The sequence below is a fragment of the Pseudochaenichthys georgianus genome, chromosome 6, assembly GCF_902827115.2.
Source record: "Pseudochaenichthys georgianus chromosome 6, fPseGeo1.2, whole genome shotgun sequence".
Classification (NCBI taxonomy): Eukaryota; Metazoa; Chordata; class Actinopteri; order Perciformes; family Channichthyidae; genus Pseudochaenichthys; species Pseudochaenichthys georgianus.
Genome location: NC_047508.1, coordinates 45,504,899 through 45,530,369, shown reverse-complemented (window position 1 = coordinate 45,530,369; position 25,471 = coordinate 45,504,899). Strand labels below are relative to the sequence as shown.

The 25,471-nt window shown below is 40.9% G+C and overlaps 1 protein-coding gene across 1 annotated transcript; it reads right to left on the bottom strand.

Annotated features, from left to right (window-relative positions):
* Positions 1 to 401: 401 nt before the first annotated feature.
* LOC117448195 (gastrula zinc finger protein XlCGF57.1-like) lies at positions 402 to 18,476 on the bottom strand. Its single transcript, XM_034085370.2, has 2 exons — positions 17,795 to 18,476; positions 402 to 3,424 (listed from the first exon to the last, which is right to left on the bottom strand). Exons 1-2 carry the CDS (start codon positions 17,976 to 17,978, stop codon positions 2,025 to 2,027), a joined length of 1,584 nt encoding a protein of 527 aa, XP_033941261.1. The 5' UTR covers positions 17,979 to 18,476; the 3' UTR covers positions 402 to 2,024.
* Between the last annotated feature and the right edge of the window lie 6,995 nt (positions 18,477 to 25,471).

The following is a 25,471-nucleotide window of genomic DNA, read 5'->3' as shown; positions in this document are numbered from 1 at the left end:
AATCCCAGGACTATCCCTTGTAAGCAAATGAGCTGAGTAGCACTGCTCCATTTATAAAGATATATATATATATTTCCAAGAAGAGATTCATTTAAAAAGAGAGACTGCTCCACCAACGCTATTAATTTCTACATCCATCAAATTCAAAATCTAATTTCCTTAAGCGTGTAATGAATATAAGTTGTTGAATTGAGAAGTGATCACAAGAAAAGGCTTTTCCCTCTCCTCTAGTGTATTCTATAGGTTTTAGTGCATGTAAATGGCTGCAAAGGCTAAATAATATTTCCATTAACATAACGGTGTGTAATTACATTTCCATTATTCTTTGTACTGCTCTGTTGATTGAACCGACTAGTAAAAGCAAAGTAAAAACAAGAAAACCATCAAGATTGAATTTCTGCGATTCTTTATTTACACTCAACTCACACAGCATGTATAACCCAACACCATAGAGCGGTGCAGGGAAGGCACATTTTTGTAGGCCGACCCGGAAGTAAGCTGCTGGTTCCCTCGACAAAAAAGCAACGGGATTTCTCCATAACATTTTGGAAAATAGCTGTAAATAAGGTCTGTGGAAAACGAACCTGTTTGATAAATGCACGTTTTGTTCAGCCTTACTTTTATAATGTTCTAATCGTAAATCTAATCCCCGGAAGCAAAATGCTAACGTTATGCTATAAAGCAGGGGACGGCCACAGGTGGACCGCCGCCGACAGGGGGCGAAAGAGACGAGTGAGCGATACAGGGAGAGAAACACAGAAGAAGAGATGACAGCGACCAAACATTCCCTCTCAAGTCAGAACTGAGGTCACACAAAATAAGCAGTCTCAGAGCCCGATATGATCAGTCGACCAGGATCAAAATTAAAACTAAATATGGTTCCAGGGCAGGCTAACCCAGGCTAGCCAATGAGCCCCTGCATGTGTATGAGAATGGCCATGACACCATTTCAGCACAGATATAAACTCCTGTCAGGACAAGCTCAATTCTCACACTGAATTAAAACAAAGTGAGTGAGGTTCTGCAATATAAGAGGGAAAGAAAGAGACACTTTTAAACTGTTCAATTGTTATGATGTGTAAAGACTGATATTGTTCTATAATCGGCTGAAACTGTTAAGTCATGATGTGAAACGGTTAACAAAGAAAAAGGGAAACTCAAGCTGCTGCTACACTTCATTTTATTTATCTAAAATTAAGCACTTTTAAGATGCACACATTTTCAAAAGCTATTTTATTTTAAATGCAGCCAGAGAGGAACATTACACATATCCACAGTATTTACTGTATATCTGTGTAGTCCAATGTTAATTGACAATAGCTATTGTTGTTTTTGAATTGTACTTTCTTTATTTGATTGGCAGTCAGTTGTTGATTACATGCAGATGTTGATACAGGCTACTTCAATATATATCACACAAATTCATAAAGCAAGTTAGACATTTTGATGTTCCGGACCTTTGCATGGGGAGATTCTCTCTAACTGGACCTCGTTGAATTTTAGTTGAATACCCCTGCTATAAAGGAACTACAGCCGAGTACAGCAGCATGACTTCAACGTCACGCCAACTTAAGATCCATATAGATTCTAAATGGTACAAGTTGAAGCGTTTGTTTCAACACTTTGCAGGAGGCAGGGACTTGCTTTCAAGCAGAACAGGGCAAACAAACTTAGAGGAGTGTTTACGTGTTTGGCGTAATGACGTCCTCCACAACTTCTGTAGTCCTATTCAGCCACTTGGTAACAACCATCGTTTTTCAGACACGTCAACTCTTCAGAAATCACCAGTGGGGTCACTGCTGATGGATTTAATGTCGTAGAACAGAACGTGATCCGTCTCTTCAATGTGTCTCAACCACAGACCTTATTTCCAGCTATATTCCAAAAACATGTTCAAAAAACCCATTGGCTCTGAGACGAAGTGGTAAAATGCAAACTCATTTCGGGGTTTTAGGACTCATCACTGCACCACTCTATTAAACATATCTGCAGCAAAAGAAAACGTGAAAAACATCTCTGCAACTTTACTCTATTTTGCTTCTCTCACCAGCACACTTGTGTTTATTTAAATTGAACACCCGAGTGAAACCTGTCTTGCAAACTGAGCAGCTGTATGGTTTCTCCTCGGTGTGGACAGTTGCATGTTGTCTCAGATTGGAACTGTGGGTGAAGCCTTTACCACAAACCGTACAACTGAATGGTTTCTGGCCGGAGTGGACAATTGAGTGTTGTGTCAGATTTGTCATTTGTGCAAAGTGTTTTCCACAAATTGAACAACTGAATGGTTTCTCCCCTGTGTGGACAATCAAGTGTTTTCTCAGACTTGATTTGTGGGTGAAGGATTTACTACAAAGCGTACAACTGAACGGTTTCTCCCCGGAGTGGACAGTTGAGTGTTGTGTCAGATTACCACGTGTTGCGAATGTTTTACTACAAACTGAACAGCTGAATTCTTTCTCCCCTGTGTGGAGGTGGACGTGTTTATTCAGAATTGACTTGTATGTGAAACTTTTATCACAAACTGTGCAACTGAATGGTTTCTCTCCATCGTGAGCAGTTGAGTGTTTTTTCAGATTCGACCCGTCGGCGAATCTTTTACCACAAACCTTACACTTGAATGGTTTCTCCCCTGTGTGGAGGATCAGGTGTGTTCTCAGATTGCCTACTGTTGCAAATGTTTTACTACAAACTGAGCAGCTGACTCGTCTCTCCCCTGTGTGGACAGTATAGTGTCTATTCAGAATAGACTTGTATGCGAAACCTTTGCCACAAACAGAACAACTGAATGGTTTCTCCCCTGAGTGGATTCTCATGTGCGACACCAACTCACCTCTCCTTTTAAATGTTTGTTGACAAACTGAGCAGCTTTGAGGTTTTGCTTCACTATGAACTTTGAGGTGTTTGGTCAAACCTGACCTTTTCGCAGATGTGAAATCACAGAAGGTGCAACTATAAAGTGTCTCTCCAGTGTGTTTCTGCAGATTCCCCTCATGCACAAAGCTTCTAGCACACCCATCATCCCCCTCAATGCCACTTCCGGGTACTTCATTGTCTTGCAGAGGGTTTAAATCGGGTTTCTCCCAATTTCTACTGTCGTCAGTCTCGTACTCAGAGTGTGAACTTGTGTATTGAGCAGCTGGTTGTAAAGGATCATCTGGATCTGATCCTTCACACTCCTCTTCATCAGTTTCTGTTTTCTCTACCTCTCGGTTATTCTCAGTCTTGATTTCATGAAGCGGTGAGGAGGACTGAGCCTTCTCTTCATCCTCTTCTTCACTCTTCACAGAAGTGAAAGGGAGGTAAGTATCAGCCACTTCCTGGTCTATCTGCAGACTGGACCAGAGTTCATCCTCTTCCTCTTTAATGTGGGGGGGCTCTGGGTCCTCCTCTACAACACTGAGGCTACACTCCTCCTGCTGGGTATCTGTGGAGATCAATGACATGAATGCAGACGTGTTAGAAGACTCTAATTTCATGTTAACACTCAATCATTTATTATCAATTTAATGAGAAATCTCCCCACTGTGTGTACTAGGGGTGGGGGAAATAATCGATACAGCATAGCATCGCGATACTTTGCGTGGCGATATTGTATCAATACACGGATGCCAAGTATCAATATTTATTTATATAAACTGTAGCATATCCCTCCGAAAGATGGTCGTATATATTAAACAGGATGTTACGTTAATACATGTATACAATTGCAATGAACGTAACAAAAACAATGCCATCTCCTTTTTAGGTTCAAAGAACACAAATTGGGTTATTTAAATAAACTATTCATATTGCAAATACATGTTTTAACCAGGAAGGGAAGACGGACATGGATATGAGCCATGTGATTTGCAATATATCGTATCGTAGAATCGCAGTACTATCGTATCGTGGCTTACGTATCGCGATAGTATCGTATCGTAGGGAGTCTGGCGATTCCCAGCCCTAGTGTCTACTCTTATATAACCAATAGATATAAATGTGGTTGTGAACATGGTTCAAAACATTGTCGGAGGGAGCGTCTGCAAAACAAATATATGAATGCAAACATCGGGACATGTTCTCTGATCTGATAAAGAGGAATACGCCTCATAAGAACTCTTCTGCATTCTGTGTTGAAAATGTCTGCATCAATAATGTGTCTGTGTTTACAAAAACAGGAAACCATGGAAGACCAAGGAGGTCCAGAACCTTTCTCCCTTCAGTTTAACTCCAACGCATCTTGAGATACATCGTTTTTAATATAAAAAAAGAACGTAATTCGTCACACAACCATAGACGGCCAATTTTGTCCCCACCACTTTCTAAAAGCACAACTTGTAAATGTTCTGAGAAACAGCGTGCACAAAGGCATGTAATAAACAAGAAAACTGGTTTAGTGTCAAGATGTTAATAAACTTTAAAAATGTACACAAAAAAAATACATTGATCGCGCTTTGCAGCTTTAAAAAAAGAAAAAGAAGCCTCCTTACTCTGACTCAAATGACGCAGGAATGTTGTTTGGCCTGTTTCCTTAAGTAAACGTAGTCTTTTTGCTTTGTGTTATTGTCAAGGATAACCAGAATGCGTACTTGACATTAGGGCTGTAGCGATACACTAATCTCACGATACACGATATTCAGCTCACAATACGATATATCACGATATTCAGCCAACGATACGATTAGATATACTTATATCATTTTCTGAAAGATTTTAAAGGGACAGTGTGATTGTTAGAGCCAATAATTTGATTTGATAAGAAAGGCCACCTAATTGTGACGTCTGTAGTCAACGCACTATAAAGGACTACAATTCCCATGGCGCCTGGGCTAACGCCACAGTGATGGGCAACCTGTTGAGAGACGCCATCAAGGAACAGTTTTTAACCGTACATACAAACCGTACAAGTACCCTTTAAGTTGTGAAGTTATCAAGAAAGAAAGAATACCTAAGTTGTGTTGTTTTATTTGAGTTTTGCCTATTTCTTTTGAATATTGTAAAGGCCTATTTTTCTTCGTTGCATGTGCAAAACTTTGTTATTTTATTTTGAGCAAATACATCGCAACATCTTCTAAACCATCGGAGGCCAAGCAACACTTCAAACTGTGAGTACTTTAAGGAAAGAAACGAGTTAGAACTGTCCGTTTAATGCGTCTCGTGGCTTGGTGGAAAAACAAGGAAGGAAGCCACGACATTGTTAAAAACTCTCGTGACGGACAAATAAATCTGTGTGGAATTAAATGGTTGCCACCATATTATTATAATGAATGAAATACTCTTGGAAATGAATGGATACGAGCGGATGTGAATCGTGAGTTTACAAATCACGGACTTTATAGTGAACAAGGAAGGACCGCATTGACTTCCTGTATTGTGACAACGTGGATTTCTGTGGGAAAAGGCTTGTGCCGCATGTTGTGGATGTTGCAATACAGTATAATCCAATGCTGGAAGTGGAATAAATTCGCTTATGAATAAAGTGTGGAACGTAACTCAAGGAGCGCATCTTGAAAAGCGCTTTAATACGTTTGTCTATCTGGCTTACTGCCGCGGATCCAAGCCGCACACTAACAAAGCGCAACATTAAAATAAGGACAGCTGTTTACAAGTGGATGTTTAATGACAATAAAGCATAACAATGGCTGAAAAGGAAAATGTGGAAACCAATGAAAGTCCTATGGACCCAAACGTGAATGAACGTGAAGTGCCCGAGGAAAATGCTGACGTCAGACCAAAAAGAACAATAAGACCTACGGAAAAGGCTTTAGAAGATAAACTGGCGCAGTTTATTAAAAAAAGGAGAACGAAAGAGTCAAGTCTCAAGAAAAAAAAAAGGGATTGATTCACTCATGATTGATTATGGGAATATCATTGAGATGCAAGGTTGTCGTGGGTTTTTTCAAATACTCTCCAAAGAGTTTTCAAACTCACATTACTCAGTGCAAGAAATGTTCTCGGAGCAAGAACAAGAAAGTGATCATGTTGACGGGTATCTCCCAAAAATTGCATATTTCAATGAGTTTCAAGATGTGATGAAGAAATGGTTAGCTAGAGCTGCCTCCTTTGAGCATGTGCCTCCTTCTGACCATGGCTCATATACTGCACATACGTCAAGTCCACATAAAGCAATATCAGTGGGCATGATAAGCAAAAAAGGTAAAAGTTCTAGTGGCAGCAATAAATCTTCAACAGCTTCGTCAGTAAGAAGAAAGGCAGAGGCAGAAAGAGCTGCCTTATCACAGAAACCTCACTTGAAAAACAAGAAGCTGACCTGGAAGCAATGAAAGCCAATATCAGAGCTAAAATGGAAAAGCTTGAGCTTCAAACTGATATTGATGCTGCAACAGCCAAAATTCAAACATTGGAAGCTTCTGAGGACGATGACTCTGATCCTGACGCTTGTGTGGGAGAGGAGCAGTATGACACGGGTCAGCCGGCTGAAAATTATGATTTCCAGGATGAAGAGAAACAAGGAAAACCTGTGGAGAAGGACAATAAAAAGAGTTTCATATACTCAAATTCAATGAACTCAAATCATGCAGCCCCTAGTGGTCATGTCCAAGTATTACAACCAGGGCCCACAACAAGGACAGCAGCATCACTCCACCCAAGTCAGACAACGCTCTCGTACAGAAAGCAATGACTTTATTCAAGTAATGCAGCGGCAAAACGAAATCACTGAAATGCTAATGAAGGAGCAACGCTTAACATTACTCCCATCCAGAGAAATACCCGTCTTTAAAGGAGATCCATTACAGTACCTTTCATTCATCAGAATGTTCGAACATACAATAGAAGATAAAACTGACAATTACTAAGACAGGCTGTTCTTTCTAGAGCAGCATACAGAAGGCCAAGCTAAAGACTTGGTCACAAGTTGCCAATACATGGATTCTAAAAAGGGCTTTTTGGAAGCCGAAAGACTGCTCCGAGAGAAGTATGGACATCAACTCCTAATCGCAGCAGCTTGTTTCGACACAATGTTTTACTGGAATGCCATCAAGAGTGAAGATAGAAAAGCACTGCATTCTTATGCTATCTTTCTTCGTGGATGTTGCAACACAATGGAAGATGTTGAGTTTTTGGATGAAATGAATAGCACATCAAACATGAGAAATGTGATCATAAAACTCCCATTTAAACTTAGGGGAAAGTGGAGAACAACTGCATATGCATATTGTGAACACAATAAGACAAGAGCAAAGTTTCCAATATTGGTCGACTTCATTGAAAAGCATGCACGCATTGTATCAGACCCCATGTTTGGAGACATACAGGATGTCATGCCAAAAAAGGATATTAAAGTGTACAAATCACCCAGCAATAAGCGTGCTCATAGTTATAAGGGAAGTAGTTTTGTTACTGTGACAAGCCCAGGAGTTAATGAAGAGCAAAAACCTTTCCAAAACATCAAATCAGACCATAAAGGCATTACTGTTCAGAAGCGCTGTGTATTTTGTGCAGGAGAACACACCTCTGAAACATGTAAGATGAACAAAACACCTCACAATGAAAAGATCGACTGCTTAAAAGCACAAGGAATTTGCTTTGGCTGTCCAACGAAAGGACATCTAAGCAAAGACTGTCAGAAAGGAATGAAATGTGAAGATTGTTCAATGAAACATCCAACAATATCTAAACATCTACAAGAAAAGGATTGAACAAAAAGACAACTGATAAATACACCCAAGCAGCTCCTGTAAGCAGCGCATTAGTCTCTTTAAATGGCAGAAACCACACTGGCGCCGGTGGGCAACAAACCCTACCAATTATCCCAGTTCAAATCAAGTTGTCAAACTCGAACCAGACTGTGCAGACTTACGCATTTATGCATCAGGGAAGCACTGCAAGTTTCTGTGCTGAAGCCCTTCAACAAGATGTGCATGCCAAAGCCAAGAGAACAAAAATCCTCTTAAAAACAATGGGTCAGGAGAAAGTGATTGACACTTCCTTTGTCAAAGGTCTTGAAGTGAGTTGCATCGAAGGCAATGATTTTTATCCGCTGCCTAAAGTCTACACACAAGAGGACATTCCTGCTGGAAAAGAGCACATTCCCAAGAGACCATCAATACATGGAAATATCTTAGAGAAATTAAGCTGCCTGAATTGGATTGTGAAATGGGGTTGCTTATAGGAACAAATGCACCAAAGCGAATTGGAAAATAATAAACAGTCAAAATGGAGGACCCTTTGCTGTTAAGACAGTCCTAGGTTGGGTTGTGAATGGACTGAATCAGGAAACCACTGAATCTGAGAATACTTCATGTGCTGTTGTTAATCGGATATCAGTGACAGATTTAGGTGAGCAGCTGGTGCAGCAATACAATCATGACTTTCCAGAGAAAGGTTGTGATGAGAAGAAAGAGATGTCAGTTGAAGACAAGCAATTTTTAAAGATCATGTCAGATTCAGCTCAAATCAAAGATGGACATTATCAGCTTGAACTTCCATTCAAACGGAAGAATATCATGATGCCAAACAATCGCAAACTTGCAGAGCAGAATCATTCAAAAGGTAATTCAAAAGGAACACAGTTTTCCATGATGAATATAAAACATTCTTGGAGGCTGTGATAGCAAAAGGTCACGCTCAGCCACTGCCCCAAGAGCAGCTCAAACCTGAGAGTGGAAAGGTGTGGCACATACCACATCATGGGGTTCATCACCCAAGGAAGGGCAGGATTTGTGTAGTGTTCGATTGTTCCGCATCTTATGAAGGATATTCATTAAATGACGAGCTTACTCAGGTCCCAATCTTACCAACACGCTACTTGGTGTGCTCATTCCATTCAGACAAGAACAGATCGCTTTCATGGCTGATGTCGAGGGGATGTACCATCAGGTCAAGGTGGCTCCTGCCAATCAGGAGTATCTTCTTTCTTTGGTGCCAGGAGGAGATGTCAGTTTACCTCTCGCTGAGTACAGGATGCCAGTACATCTATTTGGTGCCACTTCATCAGCAAGCTGTGCAACCTCTCACTAAAACCGCTGAAGACAACAAAGATGATTTCTCTGCAGAAGCTGTTGACACTGTCGGAAGAAATGTCTATGTTGATGACTGCTTAAAATCTGTGGCTTCTGCTGATCAAGCTGTGAAGTTCTGTGAAGAACTCAAGGATCTTTGTGCAAAGGGAGGATTTAATCTGACAAAGTGGACAAGCAACAGTCAACTGTGCTGGCCTCCATCCTAAAGAGTGAAAAACTTGGACTTAGAAACCCAAGACAATCGTCCAATAGAAAGAGCCCTAGGGACACAGTGGTATGTGGGGGAAGATGTTTTCAAGTTTCAAGTCTGCTTAAAATCTCAGCCAGCCACAAGGAGAGGCATCCTTTCAACAGTCTGCTCTGTGTATGACCCGCTTGGATTTCTTTCACCATTTATCTTCACTGCAAAGCATGTCTTACAAGAGTTGTGCAAAGTCAATTGTGGGTGGGACGAAGAAATCCCGGAGGCTCAAGAAACAGTGGCAAAGATGGCTCATGGGATTAAAGCAGATAGAAAGCTTCAAGATTGATCGATGTATCAAACCAAAGAATTATGGACAAATTAAATCTGCACAATTGCACCATTTCAGTGATTCAAGCGAGATTGGATATGGTGTTGCCACCTACCTTAAGATGACAAATGAAGACTTTCACATATCCTTCATGTCAGGAAAGTCACGTGTCGTGCCTCTGGAAAAAGTCACTGTCCCGAGATTGGAGCTCACAGCAGCAGTACTGGCAGTACGCATGGACAAGATGATCAGAAGCGAGCTGCAAATCCAATTATGCAAATCCGTCTTCTGGACTGGCGGTACATCTGTTCTGAGATACATCAGGAATTAAACGCTAAGGTTTCAGACGTGTGTAGCCAACAGAATAAGTCTGATCAGAGAAGCAACATCACAGTGGAAATACATCAACATTCAACTGAATCCAGCAGATGATGCATCTCGGGGAGTGGCAGCAGAATCGTTCTTGAAATGTGAGACTTGGATAAACGGTCCATTGTTTCTGAAAGAACCTGAAGACAAATGGCCTGAGTTCCCGGACGCACTTAAAATGGTCAATGACAGCCGTCCTGATGATCCAGAGGTGAAGAAGGACAAATTCAACGTGAACCCAACTAGGGTTGCCAGAAACTGACCATGATGAAAATCGATTATTCGGCAGCCCTGGCGAATAATAATCGATTATTCGACCCCACTACTCTGGAGGAAACTGAAAAGAGCAGTTGCATGGTTCCTTCAAGTAAAACATCTCTTGCTGCTTTCAAGTAAGAAGAGGAAGGAAGTTACTTCTACTCAAGCAAAAGAACCAAATCGAATAAAGTTGATGGAGAAGGAGATGAGTGTTTAAAGACTCTATGAGAGGTCTCACACTCTCCAAGGATAACTTGGATAAGGCTGAAGCAGCATTGTTGTGTTTCTGTCAAAAACAGTCTTTTCCAGAGGAAGTGGAAACTTTGAAAAGGGGAAAACCTATCAAAGGAAGTAGCACACTGTATACATTGGATCCAGTGTACGAGAATGAACTGATAAAAGTTGGAGGACGGCTAAATAAAATGGCAATGCCGGAGGAAGCAAAGCACCCAGCCATTCTTGGAAAACACCACCATGTCTCTAAAACCATACTTCGAGATATTCATCAACAAGTTGGTCACAGTGGAAGGAGTCATATGTTATCCAGGTTAAGACAAACATACTGGATACCATGTGCCAATGCATTAGCCAGAGAGATAATATCTGTACCGTGTGCAGACGCATGCATGGAAATGCAGGAGAACAACACATGTCAGATCTGCCAAAAGACAGAGTTACACCAGACCTACCACGATTCACATGTTGGAGTGGATCACTTTGGCCCACTGGAAGCGAAAAGAGGACGAAGCATTGTGAAACCATATGGAGTTATCTTTACCTGTCGAACAACCAGAGCGGTGCACTTGGAAGTAGCTCTTCGTTAGATACAGATTCATGCATTAATGCCTGCAGACGTTTCATCAGCAGAAGAGGACAAGTATTGGAGATGAGGTCAGACAATGGGACTCATGTCGTTGCCACTGAAAGAGAGCTGAAGTTATCTATAAAAGAGTGGAATCTGAGCAGAACAGAACAAGCCCTCCAGCAAAAGGATGTGAAATGGACCTTCAGTATTCCTTACGGAGCACCTCATGGCGGAGTATGGGAAAGACTAATCCGGCTTGTAAAGAAAATTCTGCTATCCATCACAAAGCAACAAACACTTGATGACGAAAGCCTTTCAACAGTTCTGTGTGAAGTTGAAGGAATTCTCAACAGCCGACCAATAACTACAAATGACCTGGAACCTCTCACACCAAACCATTTGCTGCAGCTCCAGGCTTATTCCATCAGCAAGATACATACTCAAGACGCCGCTGGCACCAAGTGCAGTACATAGCTAATTTGTTTTGGACCAGATGGATCAAAGAATATCTACCACTTTTGCAAGAAAGACAGCAATGGAATCACATTAAAAAGGAACTTCATACCTGGAGACATCGTATTAATCATGGGTTCAAATGCACCTCGTGGGTCCTGGTTAATGGCAAGAGTTATGGAGACCCGTCCTGGATCTGGAGGACGGATTCGGAGTGTTCTTCTTAAGACAAAAACCAACACGCTGGAAAGACCAATAAGCAAAATATGCCTACTGGTGCCTGCCTTAGAATAAGGAAATAACTGAAGATGGGCAATTAAGACACCCTGTCTATCTCAAATAGAATATGAAGACTGACTTTGTCTGGCTTTTTTTGAATTTTTGTTTATTGTTATTAAAGATGCCCATAACAATAGGGGCCGGTATGTTAGAGCCAGTCATTTGATTTGATAAGAAAGGCCACCTAATTGTGACGTCTGTAGTCAACGCACTATAAAGGACTACAATTCCCACGGCGCCTGGGCTAACGCCACAGTGATGGGCAACCTGTTGAGAGACCCCATCAAGGAACAGTTTTTAACCGTACTCGTAACCGTACAAGTACCCTTTAAGTTGTGAAGTTATCCAGAAAGAAAGAATACCTAAGTTGTGTTGTTTTATTTGAGTTTTGACTATTTCTTTTGAATATTGTAAAGGCCTATTTTTCTTCGTTGCATGTGCAAAAGTTTGTTATTTTATTTTGAGCAAATACATCGCAACATCTTCTAAACCATCGGAGGCCGAGCAACACTTCAAACTGTGAGTACTTTAAGGAACGAAACGAGTTAGAACTGTCCGTTTAAGGCGTCTAGTGGCTTGGTGGAAAAACAAGGAAGGAAGCCACGACAGTGATTTTGGTGACATCTTGTGAGTGTTCCATTGACTTGGATCGAATTAATTCAACTGAAAACTGAAAGCATCAATTATACAATATATGGCTCTGACAGAGCGTCTCCAGCTTGCAAATGCTGGACAAAATGAATCAAAAGATGGGGTGAGAAAATTAGTTTCATTTATTGAAACAGTACAAGCCTTTGAAACGTAAGTACATAAAGTGCAGTATCACCATGGAGAATGGAGAATGAAAAGGTGCAGCAGGTGGCGGAACACGGGGGATTTGAATGGGACTTGTTCGAAATTAAAATCAATGTTTTGATGGCATAAAGTACCATAAACATACCGTCAGTTTAAATGCTGTTTTATACTGAAAAACCAGAAGTTCTTGTGCACAACCAGTTGTTAAGCTTTTATTCTGAAAATCCTTCATCTCCGGTTAGCATTTAGCATGTGGCTAATATACCATTTCCCATAGAGGTGAATTTAGTAGCGATATGACACGGAGTGATGCACACCGAAACCTACTGATTTCAACACTACAACTATAGACGTCGAGATATTATTATTGCTGAATATTAAATGAAGGTACAGTTTATTTGAATACGTTTGTTTAGAGACGTGGGTAGCATGAGACAACATTCGGAACTACCGGAAATGATACCAGCCGTGAGGTATTTTTGGAGTATTGATTACAGCGTTTAAAATGTATTAAATGAAAAGTCATGAAAGAGATGAGGAGGAGAAAAGGCGTGTTTAGTTATATATTTAATGTGCAATGTCTGAATCCTCTGTAATGCGCAACAACGAACATTGGAGGCGTGGAGGGCCGATCCCCAGCAGCGCCAACAGGGAGGATTCAGCAGAGGATATTTAACAGCTGGAGAGGTGGAGCTCGCTCTCTTCCCTTCGCCAGAGCACAGCTGTTTTTCTGACTAACCCATCTTCTGCTTGTAACATTACCGCGCTTTTTATTAATTAAAGTATACATTTGAACCTTCTCAGAGACTCAATTCGTCTCCTTTTTAAAGCTTCTCTCCTGGACGCGAGGATAACGAACACAGTTATCAGACTTAATGTATCGATACCCGCGGCTGAAATATCGATACTTTCTCGGAAAACTAAATATCGATATATATCGCAGGATCGATTAAATTGCAAAGCCCTACTTGACATTTTAAAAGAGAATCCCCCAGACGCCTGCAGGGCTTTGGTTTGCAAACATAGTTTTCACAACATGTGCGTGTGCAATTGCATCACTGTGGAGAACGGGCGTGATCAAGACTCTATAAGAAAGACAGCGATCAATCGCCACACATTTATATAATGGTTCCTTCCAAACCGTCTGGAGCCTGACTGTGAATCCTCTCTACACAGCAGGTGCTGCCAGATAATAGTAAGGACCAAAAAAAGGGTGGCGTGCAATATAGTTTAATTTAAATTAAAGTAATATATACTTATTATGAAGATGTACACAAGTATGAATAACCAAATACCTTACAACTATAAAATCAAATCCCAACACCGATTGGATCGAGATCAGTATACGGTACAATAATATAAACATAACCAATAACTATTAAACACAACTTTATTCTAACAAAACATAAACTTTGAACTTTTATTTTACCGTCATTATTTCCAAATTATGATACAGCTTTCATTCATAATTCTCCTTTCACAGTGTTTTATTATCCTATTTCGTATACATAGGGCTGTCGCAATTAATTTACTTACCGTACGATAAATACAAATGAACTCGATAACTTTTCTGACCTCGATAAATTGCCGTTTACATGCACGTTTGTTTACATAAGGATGTGACCGGCATTTTAGCCCGATGCGCCGCGAGGGGCGGGGCTCACACACAGCCAGGTCAGGACACTCCGCTGCAGCAGTGTTGCAGCCAAATGAATAATATAGAGACAAGCAGGAGACAACGTGTGACTTACTCGAGGGGAATCTGAAGTTAAATGGAAGTGGATGCAAAACCTAATGCCACATCTCCAGTGTGGGAATATTTTGGATTTAAGCCAAATGAACGGGGCGAACCTATGGACTTGAATGAACCGGGCGGTGCGTCGCATTTGTTTTAAAAAGGTAGCAACAAAAGCTAGTAATGCGACCAGCCTTAAACTGAACCTGAAACACACAACCACCTCATTCCGTTTCCCCAGCTTGGAGCGAACACGGCAGCTGGAGATGGAGACAGTTTGCAATCAAAGATGCATTTGCCCGACAATTAGGGGTGTTGAAATTAATCGTTTCTACGATGCGGACGATTCGGTCTCGATGCAGTGACAGAACATAACCGATTATAGCGTAGTAACGTTGCTTCCTGATTTTCCGGCCACGGCTTTACAATAACGTTACTTATGTCACTTGAATATCTAATCGGTCGGTGACGCAGAGATCAGGGAACAGACGTGACAACGGCACAGGGACACCAAACACGGAGCAGTCGGCTTTATCCACCAACACAAGAACACCAGTCCAGAACCAGCAGCAGAAGGACCTGCTCTGAATCACTCCGTGTCGCTGCGGCTCAGACACACAGGCAGTGGCGGCCGGCCCATAGGGGCGCCGCCCCACCTCTTGCCAGATAAAAAAATAAAAATAAAAATAAATATTAAATAAAAAAATATATATTTAAAAAAAAAATATATTTTATATTTTAATTTTTAATGAACAAGGTAAATATCATACAATTAGTATCACAAAAATGTATAATCTACAATACAATCTCATTTAAAATGGTGTTACGATGTCTAAAGTTACTGATAAGTCACCTGTTTCCTGCCTGGCCTTGCCCATGGCATTAGTTTATCATTACGGGGCAGAGCCCCCGAGCGAAACAGCAGCAACCAGCAGGTTGCAAAAGTCTCAATAGTAAACTGTGCCGCCGAAACATAATTTCAGCCAATCAGCGCCGTCAAATATTTTGGTCACGTGGGCGCTCACGTTGGCGCCCATGTTGCTTACGTGCGTTGACGTGATTTGTTTTTTAGACTCGTGAGTAACCAAGGTGACGCAGTATTTGGATGAGAATGGTGTGCAGGTGGAGTCGCCGGAGCCTCGGTCCGCCCAAGAGCTACTCTCCAATCCTTTTGAAAGGAGAAGTTTGGGAGATAAATTGATACTTAAAGACCTTGGACCGGACCAACCCGATTTGTATATATCACAGCAAGCTCGTGAAAAAGACAAAACGTATCAACAAGGCTTCTCACATTGCTAGCTGGATGCAAACAGGTAAATGCTATCTTTTGTTTTCCATGCTTGCTCTTCAAACAGCCGGGGACAGATACGATCTGTTCAGAAACTAGACAAAAGTTAAACCAGTACAAACCACAGACTGTCTGTGTCATGGAGAATACAGTCGCTGGTGTATTTATGTCTGTAGGCCGTTGTTGTGAGTGTGGACGGTCGGAGCATATATAGCGTTAGCTTAGCCAAGCTCCATTCAGGGAACAAGCATTCTAAAAGGTTTTTCGCCTGCCGTCTGTCTGCAGACTCAAAGCATTAATTCATGGTTTTTACTAACCGGTATCAGTATGTTGTTACTTCGGCATCATTTAGAAACGTGTATTACAATTTAATCACGGTAAAATATGTTCATGTTGTTGTAGCTCCTGAGCCAGCGCGTCTTGTTTGAATGATGCGAGTAAACAAAGCTGACAGCTGCGGTGAAACTCGAGCGATGCGAATATTCGCATCGCGTCCGGTCTGAACGCAGCATTAAAGCGAGCTCCGCGCTGCACTGGAAACGCGCCATGACATCACCAGAAGTCCTAATGTAAGGGGTCATTTGTCCCAAAAAAAATTTTTTTACTCACTCTATCAACAGCCCCACCAAAAATATTTTCCACCAGCCGCCACTGCACACAGGGATTTATGTTTTAAAGAAATACTGGCGTTACAATCATGTCAGGTTTTTGGTGGATTTAGTTAAGTCTTGGATCGCAAAGTATGAATGTCCTCTAGCAATTTCCAGACGATACGTGTGTAAAGTTTGTGAAGGCAGGAGGAAAGCTTCCGCGATCACCGTCTCCTCTGTTCCTCCAAGCCCCGCCCTGAAAATAATCAGTGACAGGCTGATAGTGACCCGATGGAAACTCTATTATTCACTTAATCACTGATTGAGATGAAGAAGATAACTTAGTCTCATACATTCATGGGATTCATGTAACAGTAAGACAGAGAATGTGAGCACCCACATGCAGTATTTTAGTTTTATATGCTGTTGTAAATACTCCTGTTGTCTGCTGTGTTCAGACTCAAGTCCTGTGTGTGAAGCCACATGTTGGTCTTTGTATGGACAGTGGACTGTACACTTCACTGTTGTTTTAAGGAGGTTTTTTGCTTGTGAGACAATGTGTGCTCATATTTATTTATTTAGACAGACCAAGTCTATTTAATTTATTGTTTTGGTTGTGTAATTTAATTAGTTTTCTATAATTTAATTTATTTGTTTTATTTATTATATACAATTTATATATTTGAATATTATTTCGCATTTCATTTGCAATGTTGAATGTTCAATAAAAAGTTATGTTTGAAAGGATGTACTTTAATTATTATTATATATTATCATTATGTCAGTGGTCTAAAATGGTCTTACAACGGTGCCGACAATATTATCGTTTATCGCAATCATTTCCGGGAAAATGTATCGTCCAACTAAATTAATTATCTCGACAAGCCTATGTATACATTGGAATGATTTTAAATGTGTCATTGAGTTAATGTCCTCCACTGCTTGTAACAGATTACTTTCAGTGTCTTTTACTTTAGCAACTGACCTGATTACTCCCTCCAGCACTCGTCTTCCCAGCCGCCATTTAAAGTGTAAAGATTAAAAACAACAGAGGTGGGAGAAGTACTCAGATTGTGTACTTGAGTACAAGTAGAAGTACTCAGATCTTGTACTTGAGTAAAAGTAGAAGTACTCAGATCTTGTACTTGAGTAAAAGTAGAAGTACTCAGATTGCGTACTTAAGTAAAAGTAGAAGTACTCAGACCTTGTACTTGAGTAAAAGTAGAAGTACCAGAGTGTAGGAATACTCTGTTACAGTAAAAGTCCTGCATTCAAAATGTTCCTCAAGTAAAAGTACAAAAGTATTCTCATCAAAATATAGTGGAAGTAGAGACAGTAAAAGTAGTCGTTGTGCAGATTGGTCCATTTCAGAATAATATATATGATATGTTTTATAATGACTGATCATGAAAGTGTTCTCAAAGCTGGTGAAGGTGCAGCTAGTCTGAAGTACTTTGTAGACTGCAGGGTAGCTTGTGGATTTACTCCAGGTGGAACTCAAGTCTGATTCAACACTTGATTAGATTTCACATCATTCATCCAGATCTGTGAAGTAACTAAAGGGATTAAATACATGTAGTGGAGGAAAAGTACACCATTTACCTCTTAACTGAAGTGGAGTAGAAGTACAAAGCAGCATAAAAAGGAAATGTATTCCAGTAAATTACAAGTATCTCAAAATGGTACTTAAGTAAGTAAATGTACTTAGTTACTTCCCACGTCTGAAAAACAAGAACACTTGACAAACCTGTTCTGTATAGCCGGACTTCTGGGTTCAAAAGGGCGTCCAGTAGCTTCTGTTGTCGCCGATTCTCCTTTAAAGTTGACTCCAGTTCCTCTGCTATCGTCCTCTCAAACAGCTCGAATATCTCCTCAGCAGCTGCAGCGAGCCGCTCGTTGACAAAAGCTCTCAGCGTTTCAACTTTAGACATGTTTTTATCAAATCACAGCAACTGTTCCTCCAGTGAAAGCTGTGTTGCTAGGCTACGTTCTCGTCCGTCTCGAGCTAGAAAGCTAACATCCTTAGCTTCGTGTGGGAGATATTCCAGACGTTTCTTGAGCCATAAACACCGCAAACTCCATTCAGATAGGTGTTTTGACGGTTTCCCCTTACAAATAATACAGATTGGTCTCTGCAATGAACGCTGTGTAGTCAAGTTCCGTCACCGTCTATGTGGAGCTAGCGCGCTAAGCTAACTTCCGCTAGCATTCTTCACTCCATGGATTTTTGCCCAATTCCAAACCGCCACCTACACACTACCCCTCCGTTTGCGTGTTCTCGCAACATTAAGTGCTGTTCCAAACCAACGAGTGATGAGGGGGAGTGGGTTATAATAACCTATAGTTATAACGTATAGAGCCCTTCAACAGCGAGTCTGCACATCTGTTGCTCCCATGGATCTGAAAGGACTCACCGCTGGGTGTGTCCGTTAGGAAACAAGCTGCTTACAAATTGTTCCGTGAAAACAGTTAATGATAAACTGCGCCAAACAAGATAGACATCTCGGCCCAACTGCAAACCACACCCTACCCACTCTCACTTGAAACTCACAGCTAAATGAGTCTCTCTCCTATCAGATGGAGGGTGTAAAAACGGCAGAAAGCTTTGGAACAAACTTCTCTCTCTCTCTCCGGCATCTCTTGGACAAAAATTCTAAATTAATAACTAAAATTTAAATAAAACTCCAAAAATCTTTAATTTAGTTTTTAGCCTGATGTTTATAAGCTTCTTAGTTTTTGCAACAGTCTGTAAATATACACAACTTTATAATAAAATGCACACATTTACCTTTTTCTAAACTAAACACGATCCTAAATTAAAAAAATCGGAGGTTTCATGAAGTTATTAACATTGACTACAATTTCAGATGAGAAAGCAACACAATTGAAATAATATGGAATGTAACAGTTTACCATACTTGCCAACCAGGGGCAGTTCTAGGGGGGGGGGGGCAGGGGGGCCAGTGCCCCCCTAACACTGACCTCTGACCCCCCTCTTCAGTTCATGCGAACTCTTTAGTTCGCATGAACTAAGTACAGATCGCGTTCACACCGGAAAAAGTCCCTGGGGGAGGATTAGGCAAATGAAGCCGCTGACGTCACTTCTTCTTCTTCGGGCTTACTGGCAGGCCGCAAACCACTTCACGGCGTATACTGTCGCCCAAAGTCCCCGGCCCGGAAGTCCCCGGAGTTGGGGACTCCCAGCAGCTTCTACTGAAGCCTTCCGAGTAAATCGCCAGAACGCCGACACCTCCTCATCTCCACCGCTCCCATGTTTTATTTTGTGTTGCCATAAGTTAGTCTCTCTGCGTTTCTGCGCTGGGCTAATGCTAATGCTAATAATGCTAATGCGAGGATAATAAAATGGCGGCTTTACAAAACTTTTTGGGAGTTTTACGGGGCGTGGTTTGCAATCCGCCCAGCCAATCAGAAATATAGCTCTTTTCTCACAAAATAGCCGCTCGAAAGTCCCTGCTCTCTAGCAGGGACTTTCAAGGGGGTAAAAAGGTTTGCATGAACTAATTTTAGTACCGGCTCTTTTTGGTGTGAACGTGAACATGAACTAAGTTCGCATGAACCTTTGTGGGAAAAGTACCGCAGTGTGAATGCGCCTAAGGGGAGCACGTTTGTAACCCGACACCGTTGCAATGAATCTACATCTGACCAATCACGGCTTTGATACGGCCACTAGTGCAGGTGAAGAGATGTCGGTGAAAAGACAGTTTCTGTTCGGCGCAAGCAAGAGGGAAAAAAAACAAAACATGGAGAAACTAGAGCATCACTCGAAGGTGGGTTATTATATGAGTCAAATGTACAACTTGTGAATGTTGTATAAGTCAAATTGCCATATTAAAACATCAGCTGCAATTCACGACATGAAGAAGGCAGCCTCTGCAGAGCATACAGGCTAATGGAGATGCAGTTATTTCCAGCATTTTTTATTTAACATTCATTCAAGTATGTTATGCCTTGTATCTGCTAATGTACAGGAGGAGGAGTGATACACTGTCTGTCTATTGGCTTACATAACAGTTAAAGTTTACAGCCTAAAAAACATGGAGCAATTTTTCCCCTTTTATGTCAATTTGCACATTTCATGGGGACACTCAGCCTCTCCCCGTAACTCCCAACAGTCATCGTCATGTCAACCACAACACAGAGAAATACTGATAGAAATGTGTGTGTAGTTGTTGATACATTGCTGACAGGAGGAACTACATTTGAATACAGATTTAAGAAATATCAGTTTTGAGCATGTCATAAGCATGTTTTATCTTGACTATATTACAACTATATTATAATAAAATAATATAGTATTTATATTATTGAATTGATTATGATTATTATTATTAGTAGAAGTAATTTATTTGCATTAATTATATTTTAATCTTTTTGAGGCTACTATTTGGCAGGAAATGCAGACGTAGTCACCTGTAAACGCATACTGAACGACATACATGCACATTTACCATACTGTATACAAAAGTAACTGTTGATAATAATAATAATAAACAGGAATTATATTTGCAATGTAGCCTACTTTGTTTCCAAAACATTTTTTGTCACTCCTATAGGTTGGGGGGGCTCATCTCCCAATGTCGCTTGGGGCCCCAAGTTGGCCAGGGGCGGCCCTGTCTAGACCAGTTACTGGAGGGTATCGATGAGTACAAATTTCAAAGAGATGTCACATGTCAAAATCGAAGAAGGGGGGCCAGAGATAAGGAAAATCCACCCAAAAGGCCCCAGAAGAGTTTTTTTTTTGCTAAATCTGTCTAAAAAGGTCAAATATCACTTGTTTTGCATCAATCTTGATACAGGGTACTTATATGTTGTACTTTGGATTCCTAAAGCTTTTAGTATACCATCCCATCATTCAAGGGTGGTTTTCACTATAAGTAATTTTGTTACTGTGTTCAATCTCAATTTACTTTAAATCTATATTGATTCCGACACTTCAACATCCAACTCACAGGTGTAACCTTGCTTTGAGAAAAAAGATTATTAATTTAACCCTTTTAGAAAGGAAGATATGGTCATTTGTTCTGGGAATGTCATTTTAAAGCCTAAGACCTGAAAAACAGGCTTAACAATGTTTATGGCATTTTATTATAACCGGAACAACGTTTTTTTTTGTTATTGTGAAGCCTTGTTGTTGAAATGTGATGTATGACTACACGTATTACTAATTACTACATTATTTAATGCATCAAAGATCACTGTGGAGCAGCTGCTGCTAACGCTCAGATATCAGCGGACAAAAGAATGATTAACCATTTACAAACGCCTGATAACATATCAGAGAAAGCACAATCCTGCACGCTGTTTGTTCCAGGTTTCATGAAAGTCATTCAGTGATTAGTTCATATCGTTGCAAGTCCAATTCTACATTTCAATGGCATACGCTTGACAACATATTTCAATCAGGAGATATTTGTTTTTTTTGATGCCAAGAATACACAGATGTTTGGAAACGACATTGTCCTATCCAGACATTATTCAAACTTCCCTAATTGTTAGGCGACATATACTTATGAGGTGGAAGCAGGTGGCGTCTCCCACTCATGTCCAGTGGGTGACAGAGCTCATGCAGTTTCTACACATGGAGAAAATAAAGTGTACTTTGGGTGGCTCCACTCGTACATTTTATAGGACATGGCCATCATTTAGGCAAGTTTATTTATATAGCACTTTTCAACACAAGGCAATTCAAAGTGCTTTACAAAAAATGAAAGACATTAAGCATTAAAAAAGAAAAGCTAATAAAATAAACATTAAAAGGAAAATACATGGATAAAAGTTACAGTGCAGTTTAAGATATGAATAGTTCAATTAAAAGCAGCGACAAAAAGAAAAGTCTTCAGCCTGGATTTGAAAGTAGTCAGAGTTGCAGCGGACCTGCAGGTTTCTGGGAGTTTGTTCCAGATATTTGGAGCATAATAACTGAACGCTGCTTCTCCATGTTTAGTTCTGACTCTGGGGACAGGAAGCTGACCAGTCCCTGAAGACCTGAGAGATCTGGATGGTTCATCATTTAGCAGGAGGTCAGTAATGTATTTTGGGCCTAAACCATTCAGTGCTTTATAAACCAGCAGCAGTCTTTAGAAATCTATTCTTTGACACACAGGAAGCCAGTGTAAAGACTTCAGAGCAGGAGTGATGTGATCCACTTTCTTAGTGTCAGTGAGGACTCGAGCAGCGGCGTTCTGAATCAGCTGCAGCTTCCTAATAGATCCTTTAGTGAGACCTGTGAAGACACCATTGCAGTAGTCGAGTCTACTGAAGATAAAGGCATGGACAAGTTTTTCCAAAACCTGCTGTGACATTAGTCTTTTAATCCTAGATATATTCTTCAGGTGATAGTAGGCTGATTTAGTAACTGTTTTAATGTGACTGTTGAAACTCAGGTCAGAGTCCATGACTACACCTAGAGTTCTGGCTCTATCTGTTGGTTTGAACATTGCACACTGAAGCTCAGCGCTAACTTTTAAACGTTCTGACTTGGCTCCAAAAACCATTACCTCAGTTTTATCTTTGTTTAATTGGAGAAAGTTCTGACACATCCAGTCATTGATTTGTTCAATACACTTACTCAGTGTTTGAATTGGAGCATAGTCTCCTGGTGAAATTGTTACGTACATTTGTGTGTCATCTGCATAGCTATGGTAACTTATTTTGTTGTTCTTCATTATCTGAACATTTGGACTACCTATGTTGCAAATGTATTATCTTTTCAATTTACACACGGCATCTATTGCACGTCTGTCCGTCCTGGGAGAGGGATCCCTCCTCTGCTGCTCTCCCTGAGGTTTCTCCCATGTTCCCTTTAAACTGGTTTTTTTTTGGAAGTTTTTCCTTGTACGATGTGAGGGTCTAAGGACAGAGGGTGTCGTATTGTCATACTGATATTCTGTACACACTGTGAAGACCACTGAGACAAATGTAACATTTGTGATATTGGGCTATATAAATAAACATTGATTGATTGATTGATTGATTGATTGATTGATCGATCTGAGCCAGTGGTAGCATGTCGATGTTAAAGAGAAGAGGCCCCAAGATGGAGCCTTGAGGAACCCCACATGTCATATTTGTCAACTCAGATGTGTATTTACCTATAGAAACAAAGTTGTTTCTGTCCTTTAAGTAGGATTCAAACCAGTTTAGAACCGTTTCCGAAAGTCCCACCCAGTTTTCCAGTCGGTCCAGTAATATGCTGTGGTCAACAGTGTCAAACGCAGCACTGAGATCTAATAATACTAACACTGAAGTTCTGCCACTGTCTGTGTTTAAGTGGATGTCATTAAAGACCTTTACAAGAGCAGTCTCAGTGCTGTGGTTTGGACGAAAGCCTGACTGGAACACATCCAAACAGTTATTTAAATGCAAGAAATTACTCAACTGTTGAAAAACAACTTTTTCAATGATCTTACCTAGAAATGGGAGGTTTTATATGGGCCTGTAATTGTTCATTACTGAAGCATCTAGATTATTCTGTTTTAAGAGCGGTTTAATGACTGCAGTTTTCAGGGCCTGTGGAAAAATACCTGAGTGAAGAGATGTGTTTACTATATGAAGTAGTTCTGAGGCCATGCAAGGCAAAACATCTTTGAAAAATCCTGTTGGAATAATATCAAGGCAGCAGGAGGAGGACTTCAGAAGTTGTATAATGTCCTCCAGGTTTCTATCATTAATCTGATGGAATTGTGTCATGGTGTCTGAATTGATGTGGACACAGAGACAACACATTTGCTGTTCCTGATGCAGAGGCACTGACTGCTTGTCTGATTTTCTGAATTTTGTCAGTGAAGAAGGCAAAATCATTGCACGCCCTGGTGGATAGAAATTCAGAGGCTACTGACACTGGGGGGTTAGTTAGTCTGTCGACGGTAGCAAACAAGGCACGTGCGTTGTTTTTGTTTTTGGTAATGAGGTCAGAGAAGAACGATTGTCGTGCGTTTTTCAATTCCAAATTATAAAGGCCAAGTCTCTCTTTATAAATGTCAAAGTGAACCTGGAGATTTGTTTTTCGCCACCTGCGTTTAGCTTTTCGACATTCTCTTTTTTCTGCTCTCACGGTCATGGCCTTTCTCCATGGAGATATTTTCTTCCCAGTCACTTCCTTTACCTTAATTGGAGCAATGGCATCTATAACATTTTTAATTTTTTAATTAAAATGATCTACTAGCTCATTTACTGAGGTGTTAGCAGGGGCAAGTGTGGAAGAAACATCCTGAGTAAACATTTCCCTAGTATTTTCAGTTAAATATCGCTTTGTGGTTACCTCTTTTTGAACACTTGTGTGAACAGAAATAGAGCTCTCAAAGAAAACACAGGAATGGTCAGAGAGTGCAACATCAGTCTCCACAACCTCAGAGATATTCAGACCCTTTGAGATAATTAAGTCCAGAGTGTGCCCCTTATTGTGCGTGGGCTCCGTCACATGCTGAGTCAGTCCATAGCTATCAAGAACACAAAACAGTTCTTTAGCCCCTCTGTCCTGGGGGTTGTCAACATGGATGTTAAAATCACCAACAATGACTAGACGGTCAAAGTCAATACACACTATAGACAGCAGTTCAGTAAAGTCATCACAAAGCTTGCACAGTATTTGGGTGGTCTGTAGATATTTAGGAACAGAGCTCGAGAGGAGCATTTCAGCTGAAGGGCCACATATTCAAAAGAATCAAAGTTTCCATACGATGTCTTCCTGCATTGAAGGGAATCATTGAACAGAATAGCAACTCCACCTCCTTTCTTATGCATTCTTTCCTGACTCATAAAACTAAAGTTGGGAGGGGTTGATTCGATAAGAACAGCTGCACTGTTATTTTGTTCAATCCAAGTTTCTGTTAAAAACATTAAATCGAGATTGTGCTCAGTGATAAAATCATTGATTAAAAATGTTTTTCCTGCCAAAGACCTGACATTTAATAAAGCTAGTTTAAGATTGTTAAACACACTATCAGTCAGGTTTTTGTAACAAGCTGTGGCTGACATGGAATCACTGCTAAATTAGATAAACTCACACAAACGTTTGGGCGCTTCCTGTTTCCAAGATGATTCACCGCTCTTAATCTGTTACCTATCAACACAGATATCGGCAAAGCTACAGGCAGGCAGGGCCCCGGCATGTCCTGGAAAGAGTTGAGAGTGCCATACGCCCTTGAGCCGGGACCCCACACATATCAGTGAGAGTTTGTTGTGTTTTGTACACACACATCCTTATCAGGCTTCGGAGACTGCAGATGCTTTCTTGAAGGGAGGGGAGGTGGTTGACGTAGGCGCGGTGATGGAGACGGGGGAGATGGTGCGGGGGTAGAGGACATGCTGCCAGGGGGGGGAGGTAGTTGACGTAGGCGCGGTGATGAAGACGGGGGAGATGGTGCGCGTCTCCGCGGTGATTTTGGTGGGCGTCGTTGAGGAG